Below are 12,472 nucleotides of genomic sequence, written 5' to 3' on the forward strand. Positions count from 1 at the left end.
TCCGGCAGCCCACACTGGAGAGACACCTCCAATCCCATGGTTCCAGAATGGGCAGTTCGGCGTTCAGAAACGAGTCAGAGGAGCCCTTTGTTGCTACCACCCACGATGCAAATCAACCAAGCAATCCTAAGCCACCACTACTTCGAGAAACGCGGACGATTTCAAACCGAGGCCTTGTAGCAGAGTCATCTCCGCTTGAGGGACGAAGTATTAACACCATTCCTCGAGAAGACACAGATGTGGAGGATCTTTTCAACCCTTATTCATCTAGGGGTTTGAGCAACCAGCTTGTCGAGAGCAGTCACCATACTCCCTATCCATGGCACAATCCCCCTTTTGCTAACACCGGCCTGCATGATAGGCCGCAAGGTGTACACATGCACAACCTGTGTAACAACGTCCATGAGGCAGAGCAGCCAGACGGGGTGGCTACAGAGTCCAGTCATTGTCAGCATGTTAGACAAGGTATGCAGGTCAATGGAGATTTCTTCATTGCTTCCAATACTACCCACGTCTTTCCGCAGAACCCGGATGGATCACAGATGCTCTTCCGTAGCTTCTCAAACACTACCGAAGTGTTTCCATTTACGACAGAGACACAAACAGCAGACGGGGAAAGTTGGAGTGGCCCTGTCATGCTTCATCCACCTACTACAAATCAGCCCATAAATTCAGCTTCCTACGATGACCTACAGACTTATATCGCATATGATATGAGTCGGCTCCAGATCGACCCGGGTGCTGGCCCGAGGGAGATGCTCGCAAATCCGGCTGACTTACCTGATTGGATGTACAAAGAGCCCGTTCAACCCTCACAAGATCCATTTGCCGAGTTCCCCAGGACGGACAGCTTAGGAGGAAATGTTGACATGCATAGCTGGAACTGTTCTTAGGTGCTGGTTGCCTGCGCTAGTCTGTGGCATTGAACTGCTTAGGATATACCGCAGCGATCCTCCAATCACCTAACCAGCAAGTATGCACGATCGGCCCATGCAAAATCAAGTCGATGCGTTCTGGCTTGGGGTAAAGAGGGTCCAAATAACAGCGTCTTATATTTTCACATATCCTCGGTACCTTACTCATGAAAATCGGCCATCAGAAGGGACGCTGTGGTGGATTTATCTTGTAGTGACCTCGTGTCCTAGACGAGACGAGTTGACGGCTGCAGCAATTTGCGGCAATACTTTTCGGTTGAACCACTCACGCTCAATGAGGCAGTTCGAGCCAGCAGGAGAGTCGGTATAGTGATCTCATTGATGGGAAGAGAGATCGTTTGGCATGGAGAGGCCCCTTTCGGTAGCATGGTATGGTACACGTATGAGCGTATGAGCGGGGCACACGGGGAGCAGTATCTCCGTTTCAAATGACGATGTAATGATCTTGAAAGGCACCGACTTGATAGAGAACAAGAATTGATGGATGCCGGAAACATTATTCACTGTATGACATGTCTCATTGGGTGCAACAAGAAGTGAGTAGATACACGTATCATGACTGTGTTGCAACAAGGTTTGGCCATCGTCGATCGGAGTGTGTTCACCCGAGCAGGGGAACCTGTTGAAGTTGCCTTGTCACCGTCGGTATATAGTGTCAATACTTACGAGTGAAGGTTACTCCGTACATTCGTTTGATCATGTCTTCGCAGTATTCGAGAAGCACAAGGGAATTCGTCGCGCACTGGAACGAGTCCCTGGTTGAATAGGCGCCAGCTGAGCACCGTGCTTTCAGGTACTACTAACTATACATCGGCTTGAGCAACAGAGGCTCTTACCTAGTTCTACTGCACTGCAAACTAAATTATGTGACGTACTCCGAGCCGTTACTTGTACTCAAAATGTGACTCGACCTCGCCACCAAGACGAAAGTGATTTTCGCCTGGACCCTTTCGCACCATTTCCTAAAGAAGCTTAGCTTGATGGCGTCGATATGGAATTCAGATCCGTGCTCTTCGGCCACAGTATGATCATCAACATTTGCAAACCACTTCCTTAAACGTTCTCTTACGGTCTACTGCTTCACTAATCTTCATCATGAATCTTATGTGACCCTATTTTTTGTATACCTGCATTCCTTTCCTCTTTGCAGCTTCGAGGGGGTCATAAACATGGCGTTCAGTCAAATGCCGGTATGCCTACTCCGTCGAAGATGATGATAGAAGCGGCTTTGAAACTGACCTATGCTACCTTAGACTGTGTCGGCTCTTACATCGGATCTATGGCCTTCGTTTTCCAACGCACTATCCGCCCCATGGAAAGAGATGCGGCGAGTGCGCCGAGGCGACATCAGCAGGAGGAATCCTTCGGAGGGCAAAAAGCATTTGCACGAGCGTAGCAATCCACGGGTGCAGCCTGTAAGCCTCATACATGAAGTCGCGGAAATTATGTCTGAACTTCCCCAGAAAAATTCTCGAATACCACTTCCGGAATGTCTCCAGTCTGTACCGATGAGTGCCCTTCGCTTGTGCCCTGCGGTATTGCCAACAACAAAACACTCTTCGTTGTGGAGTACGCCTCCAAAGTGGGTAGAGCACTATGGTGGTGGAACCAGAAAGAGTACTATGCTTCAAGGTGGCTATCGAAGAAGCCTATGGACTTCGGCGCAGGTTGATCGTGTTGCGCTCTCAGCCTCCGCAATCCCCAAGCCGGTTTCCGCTCCACCCTTTCTAGTGAGGACTTTTCTCCTCGGCCCTCCGTTGCGCGGGCCTAGGTCAGCACTCGCCCAGGAACGGTCGTATTCATCCTCGTCTCAGCTGGCGTCTCAAAGCATGCTTGCCCATGCTGAGCGCACAGCAAATAACAACCCAACAAGCGCCACTGCTCAAGCAGCCTTCTACTCGGCCCTGCTGCGCGCTAACATGGCCAAAATCATCGTTGAACGATATCAAACTGGTCGATATGCATCGAATTCTGTTGCAGATGCAATGTACCTCAAAGCTCTTCAGCAGGTTGGATCGGTACCTGTGCCAGGAAATAGCAGCCCTTCAACAAACATGTCCACTGAGCCGTCTGGAATCAGCGCTCACAAACTGCAAGCCGTTGGTCAAGCTGTTGCGGCTCAGTCAAAAAATGGGCAGGTTGGCGCAGTTACGGGTAAGAATACGTCTGGGACTGGAGCTAAAGAAGCACCGCTCTATGTTGTGGTTGAAGAGTCTACAGGAGCCATAGTGTTTCGCTGGGCCAAGATGCTAATCTATGCCGCGTTGTCCGTCTATGTTGCATTGGTCGTACTCACGCTCATTGTCGAGATGACTGGTTCTCTACGGACTCGGACAGCGCAGAACAATGAAGTACAACCACAGCATCAGACCGTAAGGTTTTCGGATATACACGGCTGCGACGACGCAAAGGACGAGCTTCAAGAACTGGTCGAATTCCTCATCAACCCCGAACGCTTCTCCAGCCTAGGTGGCAAGCTTCCTAAAGGAGTTCTTCTTGTTGGACCACCAGGGACAGGAAAGACTATGCTCGCTCGTGCGGTAGCAGGAGAAGCGGGTTGTCCTGTTTTCTACATGTCCGGTTCTGAATTTGACGAGATGTATGTTGGAGTGGGAGCAAAACGTGTTCGAGATTTATTTGCTCAAGCTCGTGCGAAGGCACCTGCCATCATATTTATAGACGAGTTGGATGCTGTTGGTGGGAAGAGGAACGAACGCGATCCAGCCTATGCTAAGCAAACCCTCAACCAGCTTCTGACTGAGCTCGATGGTTTCAGCCCAAGCACGGGCGTTATTCTAATTGCAGCCACCAACTACCCGCAAAGTCTTGACAAAGCTTTGACACGCCCTGGTCGTTTCGATCGACGGGTGCAGGTTCCGTTGCCAGACGTCCGAGGTCGGACTGACATTCTTAAACACCACATGAAGAAGGTTGCAGTTGCACCTGACGTTGATCCTACCGTTCTCGCTCGGGGCACAGTAGGCTTTTCCGGTGCAGACCTGGAGAATCTTGTGAACCAGGCAGCTGTCCACGCTTCCCGAAAGAGGTTGAAGAAAGTTGGGCCTCTGGATTTCGAATGGGCAAAGGACAAGATTATGATGGGAGCTGAGTCTCGTTCCAGGGTAATCCGTGATTTCGATAAAGTGAGCTTACATCCCAGTCGTATGCCCCACTACTTTTGGCGGCTTTACTGATACGTCCCTCAGGTCGTGACAGCATACCACGAAGCAGGCCACGCCCTCGTCAACCTCCTCACCCCAGGCTCAATGCAACTTCACAAAATGACCATCATCCCACGCGGCATGGCCTTGGGCGTAACCTCCAAACTGCCTGACATGGACGCCGTCAGCCGCAACTACAAACAATACATGGCCGACATCGACATGTGCATGGGTGGCCGTGCTGCCGAAGAACTAGTCTTCGGCGCCGACCGCGTCTCCTCCGGCATCTCCAACGACCTCTCCCAAGCAACCAGTCTCGCCTACGCCCTCGTCACCGAATACGGCTTTTCGGAGAAACTCGGTAGTTTAGACCTTCACACCAATTACGACAGCCTCTCCAGCCAGACGAAGCAGGACATCGAACAAGAAGTGCGCAGTATCGTCGAGGGTGCCAGGAGAAGAGCAGACGAGATCCTGAAGTCGAAGCGAAAAGAACTCGAGGCGCTCAAAGACGCGTTGATCGAGCACGAGACGCTGACCCGAGACGAGATCCTGCAGGTCATGAAGGGCGAGAAGTTGAACCGGATTGAGCCGGAGCTGCAGCAGGACGGAAGCAAGGAGGAGAAAACGGATGATGATGAGCAAGGACGAGGAGGACCGCCACAGCCAAAACAGAAAAAGGAGACGGGCAAGAAGGGCGGCGTCGGCATCAAATTGCCCGATGTCCTGTTACCGCCCGGTACGAGGAGGGAGGGAGATGGTACCTGAGTTTTTCCTCCCCCTTCCTCTTCGTGTCATTATCTTACCGTTGATTCCCACATGCCTTGGTTCTTGAGCGACATTTATCTCTTTTCGAAGGGGTCGGGGGGCTGGGGCATGGAATTACACCCCAACATTTCCATCCGCTCCAGTGCACTGCATCCTTTTTTGGGGGGCCATCCGCGAGGTTCAAAGGGCCCCAACGAGGAGGCTTCTCTGAGCTATAGCGCTTCTGAATGCATTGCGTCTCTGCATGCTAGATCTAACCGAGAATCGAGAAGCTAAGAACCGTTGCTTGACATTAAACCTCTGTTCTATCATGCACCCGTTTTCCGGTTAGGCACCCCCGTCTCCAGCTGTCTGCGCGGTAATTTACTCTAGTAGCAAGCCCTCTCGTAACTATAGACACGGGGCCAGCGCAACATGTAAATTACTGACTAGGAGGGCGGGAGATGTAAGGGGGGTTAAGAGCAAGCTTTCTGAGAGCGGGAATAGAGACGTGGTTGGAGTTGAATGAGTATTTGGCTATTTAGCTATTCGTACAGGGGGGTATTATCGCATTGACTGAGTGGGATTTTCTGCTGCCTTCTCCTCTACCCGTTTGTCGTTATCTCCCACCTCTGCGCCGGCTCTTCCATCCATTACATCCATACTCGTCGTACATTCACGCCATTCGTCAGGAACCATTGCACCCTGCACCCAATATCGGGGACGGCATTTTGATAGCTAACTCGAATCCTCCTTTTAGTCTTGCGCGTTCTCCTTTGTCTGGGTTCGCTTCGCTCTCTCGCGGGAAGAGACCGACCTTACACCCGCCCAGGTTGCTGACGATGAAAGTGATGAGTTCGCGCCAGGGTTCGGGATCTCTGCTCTCGAGGCGGCCGGGGAAGGATTGGATCAGGCGGATGGTTACGTAGGATGCTTCGGTTAAGGCGAAGTTTTCTGTGTGGAGGAGCATTGGGTTAGAAGAGGGAGTTGGGGGGAGAGTGAGAGAGGGAGATGAGGTAGGGAGTGCGATTAGCGGACAGAGAAATTTGATGGAAAGAGATAAGGGAGCGGCGTTGATATGGCTGAGAGAAAAGAGATGGGATGGGTGTGATAAGCTAGGAAATTGGTGAGGCGATAGGACAGATACATATACTTTAGTGCTTGTAGCGGATAGAAAAAAGTGACCAGGAACGAGGTGATGCAAGCCGGATATACCAAAGGCATATGTCCCAGCAGATGCAGTAGGATTTGGGCACCAGAACGTATGCACAATAGGGTTGATGGAAGATACTCACGCCCAGGACACACTCTTGGTCCACCACTGAAGGGCAAATACTCCCAACCCATCCTCAACCCTCTCTTTTCTTCCGTGTCGAGCCATCTTTCAGGCCTGAATATATCAGCGTCCTCGCCATATAAGTCCTTCCGTCGATGCATAGCATGAATGCCAAATAGGACGAACTGCCCTTTACGTACGAAGACCGGGCTCCTCCCGTCCTCACCACCTCCGACAGGTAGAGCTACGTCTTCTTTCGCCTTTCGTCCTCCTGCTGGGATGATAGGGTACAGCCTCTGACTCTCATTCAGTACGGCGCGCAGATACTTGAGATTTTTCAGCTCCTCGTAGTTGGGTTTGTTGCCATTGAGAGTGTCTATCTCATTGCGCAGCCGAGTCCAGATATCTGGTCGCTTCGAGAGCTCGAACCAGACGTTCGTCAGAAGACCAGCAGTAGTGTCTCTGGCTGCGAATAGGACGCTCAGCGACTCGTTACGGATTCTGACTTTGTCGGTCGTCTGTGAGACAAGTTCATGGACAAACACGTAGCGTGGTTTGGTGGTGGATGTGGAAAGACTCTCAAGTTGCTTGGATGAAAGGGACTTCTCCACCAACTTGTCAACGTAGTCTGGCATGTCGGTGTCAGGAACTTGCCATAAAGTCATACCATTACAAGAGGTTGTCCTCTCAACGATTGCTCAGCACTTACGGTGGATTGTACTGCAGTCTCGCCTGTACTGAGGATTCATGCGAATGCGATCAAGGAGATAGTTATATATCCAAAGTTTTCCATGCTCCCCTTCCCCTGCGTTCGCAAGATAGCGCGAAACACGATCCCAGACTTCGGTGAAGGCATGATTGCTTACTTTGTCTGCAGCCGAGTCTTCCTCGTCACTATTTTCTCCGAACAGAAATTCGATGGCTGTGGAGAGCGTGAGCTGGGAGAACAGCGTTGACAAATCGACTGTTGAACCGTCGCGCGGAATACCGTCAATAAGGGTGTTGACATGCTTCTCGAGCATGTCTAGGTCCGCAACCTGGGAGCGCGCAAAACTCGGTCTTATTAACTCGCGAGACTGATGCCACGCCTCTCCTTCATTCAAAAAGATGCCTCCGCGGAGTAACAGTTCGAGCTCCGATGGCGTGTTTGCAATCCCAAAAGCTCTGAAATTCTGCGAGAGGACGCTCTTTATGTTCTCACCCTCGCAGGTAAGGATGACATTTGCCGTAAGGAAGGCGAACTCCACGGTTTTGGCGCCGGATCCAAAGAACTTTTGTGATGTTTTCTCAAATAGGATATGCTGATCAGACCATCTCCACATGGCAAAGACCGCATCTAGGCCCAAGACAGGATCCCTATTCTTGACCTTCCTCGCCGGTCTGCAGCCATGCTTTTTGACAAACTGACGATGCCGTCGCCCTGTCGTCGACTGCCAATAAAGCCAGTAGCCAGCGATGCAGGCAGCACTGCAGTATGTCAACTGCAGGAGGGAGGGGGTTGCGAGTAGCAGCATTTCCAAAAACAACAGACACAAAAAGAACAAAGGAGCAAGGAAAGGTGATGCTACAGAGGAATCAAAGAAGTCTCCATCTCCAGGCTGCAGTCTTGGAAACTCGGGACGGCCCCGAAGGTCTCCTTCCCGCTAGCTTCTTTCGGCCTTAATCCCGCGCGAGCTCTCTTAATGAGTTCAGTGGAAAGCCTGAAGATAGGTGGCGAGATCAAAACTGTGTTGGAAGGTTGGACATGGTCTGCTTGCTAATGGACTCAGATAGTAATATATATGAATATGAAGTTTGAGTAGCGCGAGGATTCATCGCTGCAAGGGGCTGCCAACAGGCGATACCACCTGTGTAGAGGAAGTTGTCTTCGCGTGAGGAGAACCCGGTGGGGTCTTGCCGGGCGTCCTTGGTGGCGAAGAGGGAGCAACAGTCACCGACTGGTCTTCTTGCCCTGCGTATGCAGGGTGATGCTCAAAGATGAACGTACTACCAGGCAGTTCTTGGGCAACCGTTCGTGCTTTTGCACGGAAAGAGTCGACGTTGTGTTCGTATGCTGGGGGAGAGGAGGGCGAGATCCAGGCACTTCTGCCAGATCCAGGAGAATTTGGCAACGTGTGCGGGCTGGCGAGCTCAGCCGTGGCGGTTGCAGGTGATGCAATCACCATCTCTCCTTCACCACCTCCAAAGGTGGCGAGCGTCTGCGGCGCTTTTTGGGCCTTTCTGCGCCGCAGGTAAAAGAAGATCAGAGCGCCAATGACGCCAAGCCCAGCAACTCCTCCAACCGCGATGCCAGCAATAGCCCCGGTTCCCAGGCTCCTGGAGCCTTGGATGGCTCCGTCTGAAAGGTCATACTTCCTGGTAAAGACATGTTCTGTGATCACACTAAGACCGGCAACAGTGGATGTAGTCGCCGGAATGTGCGTAATGGTTGGCCTCGTGAAGCAGGGTGTCTGGCCTCCAAGATCTGTAAAGTATATTTGCCAGCCGCTAAAGCTCGTCAGCAGAAGCAAGATGATGCGATCAACAGGACTTACGAAGGACAGCATGCACTTGCAATCGTCGAATAATCTTGCGGACATCTGGTGAGGACGGCATTTTGATAGCTATCAAATGGACAGCATCCGTCCAAGTTGTGGGAGCAGCCAATTTGTGGAAATGCGGTAATCATGCCCGTTGAGCCGGTAGCCTGAGCAAAATAGGGTTGTGCGCAGGTGCCTGTGAGAAGAGGGCGCCCATTAAACGTCGCTGTGATAGGGTCATTGCCGATGAAAGAGGTCAAAGCGGATTCAACGGCACCAGATATCGTGGTCACTAAGGGGTTAGTGGTGGCGGTCGAGGTACTAAACGTAGTGGTCTGGGTGGTCAGGGTTGTTGTGTCATCTGATGGCACTGAAAAGCTGCTCACTCCTGGAGAACAGCCCACGAAATTTGGAGCTGATTCATTGACAGAATTACACGTGGCGATGTTGAATGCAATCGCCCCTGCCTACCATCAGAAGCCGTCTAAACTTAGAAGTTGATCATACTTACTGCCTTGGTCCGACGGTGCACACGACGTCGCCAAACAACAGGATAGCGCATTTACATAGGCCGAATTCGTACATAAACATTTGACGTCGATTCCAGTGCAATCGGTTTGAGCGTTGGTAGCATTGGCCAGGCATGTTTGCTGATCAAAGTCAGTGATATTCTTACAACCTGCTGAAGGCGTTTTGCTCACCGCGCATATTGGAACGTCTGTGATGTTCTGACCCAGCAGCAATTGGCATGATCCAAGCAATAGGGTAAGCAGAAAAGCCTTCATCTTCAGACACCTTGGGGTAGATAGGTAAGTCTCGAGGGAGCCAGCTGCTGGCTAGTAATTATGTGCAGGACACGAGGAAGCAGGGTTAGCAACAGATTCGAAATGGGATAACAAAGAGACTTCGCCATCATCGAGATCGCTCTGGGTGGAAACCTGGGCAAACATGCACGTCCGCTTCTGGAAGGGGAAGTATGTGACTGAGCGACTGAGCCACATTGCTGTCACGCGGGAAACAAAGGGGAATGCTGGGCAGAGGCGTGGCTTCATATTCATGCCAGCCCCAACAGTGGACAATGAGGACACGAGATATCTTTGATAGCAGCCAGCACCTCTGGGGTGGGTTATAATGTTAATACTCTGATGGTCAATAGCTGCTTTCCATCCCTCCGCCGTATCTGCGGATAGTTGAACGTGAACGTAGACGGTACAGTAGTAGTACTCTGTTGTCACAGTTGGCCGAATGAGCAGATCCATGAACAATGTCATTCTTCAGATCTGCAAGGGTGAAAATATTATGGAATGGAGATCAACCAAGCAACTTACGAAAGGACGAGGATGATTTGATCTTGGCTTGGCGGACTGTCAAATATTGGGTCGGCCTCAAAAAAACAGTTTCGGGGATGTTTGGAGTGCCTTTTTTAGGCACCCACCTGGGGCTCCAGGCACTCATCCGGGGCCTCGGGGCTTCTGTTGTACATATCTAGTCATCCTTCTGGGGCATCCTCTAGGGCTGGAGGGTACTGTTCTATGCACTCTTTGGGGGACTTCGTTTAGAGGATCAGTTACTTTCCGCTTGTTGATTAACTACTGTATACTTGTTAGTTACCTTACGCCTATTTCTGTAGTCCTTATCAATAAATGCATTTCAATAAATCCCTCCCATCATATCTACATCGGCTAAAGATCTAGCCTTCTACGACACTTGTACTTATACAGCTGTAACATGTAAGAGAAAATACCTACCCTCTGCGAAGGCGCTTGTGGTGTGAGGCTAAGGCAATATAATAATAGTCCGCCCTACCCGACGTCCTCTAAGTATGACTCCTGTTAAGCCAGTAGCTTAATACCAAAAAGAGACCTCTCAAAAATGAAGTGTTGTGTAAGTCTGATTGATTCTATCAGTGGCCTATTGCCAGTTAACCGATTGACCAGTGCTATGCTAACGTTGCTGGGGTGCTGGCAATAGGCCGGCAGAAGAGCCATCTCCAAGTGAGCCTGACAACTCCGCAGCAGAAGGCTGGAAAAAGAGAGCTGTCTCAAAATGAGCAGCGATAGAGTTTCTCCGAAGTCGCACAACACATATGTGCTTGTTACAGGCGCCAACAGGTATAAAGCCTTATAGAACAGACTTCAGTATCAGGCTAACAGCTGCGCTACAGTGGTCTGGGCCTCGCAACCTGCTGTCGTCTGATCGATGAATTCCTCGACTCTCGGCCACCGACTCATCAATTGACCCTAGTATTCACCACCCGAGACGACAGGAAAGGCAGCGCCACCCTCGCCGCCTTGAAGAAACATGAGTCCAACCACAAGACCATCCTACCCAGAGTTCGCATTTCGCATCCGCCCATCTTCTTCCGGTCGGAGAACCTCGAACTTACATCCCTCCTCTCCATCAGAGCCCTCACTCAGCGTCTACTGCGAAGTGCTATACCCAGACTCGATGCAATCATACTCAATGCCGGTGTAGGCGGCTTCGTCGGCATCAAATGGCCGCAGGCTTTCTGGACAGCTGGGACCGATCTAGTGGAAGCCACAACATGGCCGACGTTCAAACTCTCAGCGACGGGGCTAATCACGCCGCCTCAACTACCCTCCTCAACACGACCAGACCGCGAGGACGAAGAACCAGTCCTAGGTGAAATCTTCTGCGCCAACATCTTCGGCCACTACCTGCTCACACACTGGCTGATGCCCCTCCTCCGAGCCTGCCCGCATTCCCATCCAGCACGAATCATCTGGCTCTCATCCATCGAAGCGCAACCCCACCACTTCAACCCATCCGACATCCAAGCCCTCACATCCCGCAACGCCTACGAACACGCCAAGCGCATGACAGACCTCCTGGCCCTAACCTCCTCCACCGAAAATCGCGCAACCTCCAAATCGGTTCATTCCTTCCTTTCCCTCCCCTCCCCAACCGACAGACGCCTCACCAACAACCCCTGCCCCTCCAAACCAACCATCCACGTAGCCCACCCCGGCATCTGCGCCACCTCCATCGTTCCCCTCCCTTTCCTCCTCAACCTCCTCATGATCCTCGCGCCTTCTACGCTGCCCGCCTCCATACCGTCTCCGCCTACGTCGGTGCCGCCGCGCCCGTCTGGCTGGCGCTTGCACACCCGGAGGAGATAGCTGAGAAAGAGAAGGCCGGGCCCGCGAAATGGGGATCCGCGGTGACGAGGTGGGGAAGGGGCAGCGTGCAGAGGACGGATGTGTCAGGGTGGGGGTTGAGCGGGGATGGTGGGGTCGTGGAGTGGTGGCAGGCGGGGCCGGGCTGGCTTGGGGGATGGGGGAGGAAGCGGGGAGCTAGGGATGCGACGAGGGAGGATGTCGAGGGCTTTGTGGAGGAGGGGCAGCTGGTATGGAGGGAGTTGGAGGCGTTGAGGGAGGTGTGGGAGGGGAGGATTGAGGAATATGAGAGAAGTGAGAAGAAGGCAGAGTAGGAGAGATGGTGCTGCAAAAACCTCGAACTTAACGTCGACATAGATTATATGAGCCCTGGTTCAAAACCATTCCAGGCCAAAGGTACTTTTACGTTTAGCTTCCCGATTCGGTGACTTGCCCTTTCTCCCAGTACTTCCCGGTCGAGTATTGGATGTTCAATGCAGCTTACAGCCGCCTTACCAGAAAGAAATACCACAGCTATAGCCTCGCCCTCGCCCTCGCCCTCGCCCTCGCCCTCTCCCTCGCAGCCACCCTACCCTCCTCCCCATCCTTCCTCCAGTCGGCTGGTCAACTCCCCTCTCTTTTTCCATCCTCCTCCTCCTCCTCATCATCACCACCCCACCCCCTACTCATCTCGACCTCCTTATTCCACCTCCGATAC

General features: G+C 52.1%; 5 protein-coding genes across 5 annotated transcripts; 3 read left to right on the forward strand and 2 right to left on the reverse strand.

Annotated features, from left to right (window-relative positions):
- Positions 1 to 47: 47 nt before the first annotated feature.
- Positions 48 to 893, forward strand: EPUS_02640 (uncharacterized protein; the record flags this gene model as incomplete). The annotated part of the gene is made up of 1 exon (XM_007787563.1): positions 48 to 893. One exon carries the CDS (start codon positions 48 to 50, stop codon positions 891 to 893), a length of 846 nt encoding a protein of 281 aa, XP_007785753.1.
- Positions 894 to 2,104: 1,211 nt separating this feature from the next.
- Positions 2,105 to 4,864, forward strand: EPUS_02641 (uncharacterized protein; the record flags this gene model as incomplete). Its single annotated transcript, XM_007787564.1, has 3 exons — positions 2,105 to 2,125; positions 2,189 to 4,078; positions 4,142 to 4,864. 3 exons carry the CDS (start codon positions 2,105 to 2,107, stop codon positions 4,862 to 4,864), a joined length of 2,634 nt encoding a protein of 877 aa, XP_007785754.1.
- Positions 4,865 to 5,531: 667 nt separating this feature from the next.
- EPUS_02642 (uncharacterized protein) lies at positions 5,532 to 7,633 on the reverse strand (the record flags this gene model as incomplete). Its single annotated transcript, XM_007787565.1, has 3 exons — positions 5,532 to 5,797; positions 6,139 to 6,747; positions 6,829 to 7,633. 3 exons carry the CDS (start codon positions 7,631 to 7,633, stop codon positions 5,532 to 5,534), a joined length of 1,680 nt encoding a protein of 559 aa, XP_007785755.1.
- A 297-nt stretch (positions 7,634 to 7,930) lies between these two features.
- On the reverse strand, positions 7,931 to 9,283 carry EPUS_02643 (uncharacterized protein; the record flags this gene model as incomplete). Its single annotated transcript, XM_007787566.1, has 3 exons — positions 7,931 to 8,606; positions 8,654 to 8,959; positions 9,150 to 9,283. The coding sequence occupies 3 exons, from the start codon at positions 9,281 to 9,283 to the stop codon at positions 7,931 to 7,933; spliced, it is 1,116 nt and encodes a 371-aa protein (XP_007785756.1).
- A 1,401-nt stretch (positions 9,284 to 10,684) lies between these two features.
- Positions 10,685 to 12,089, forward strand: EPUS_02644 (uncharacterized protein; the record flags this gene model as incomplete). The annotated part of the gene is made up of 3 exons (XM_007787567.1): positions 10,685 to 10,749; positions 10,803 to 11,730; positions 11,793 to 12,089. 3 exons carry the CDS (start codon positions 10,685 to 10,687, stop codon positions 12,087 to 12,089), a joined length of 1,290 nt encoding a protein of 429 aa, XP_007785757.1.
- Between the last annotated feature and the right edge of the window lie 383 nt (positions 12,090 to 12,472).

This window comes from Endocarpon pusillum (genome assembly GCF_000464535.1).
Source record: "Endocarpon pusillum Z07020 unplaced genomic scaffold C682903, whole genome shotgun sequence".
Taxonomy (NCBI): Eukaryota; Fungi; Ascomycota; class Eurotiomycetes; order Verrucariales; family Verrucariaceae; genus Endocarpon; species Endocarpon pusillum.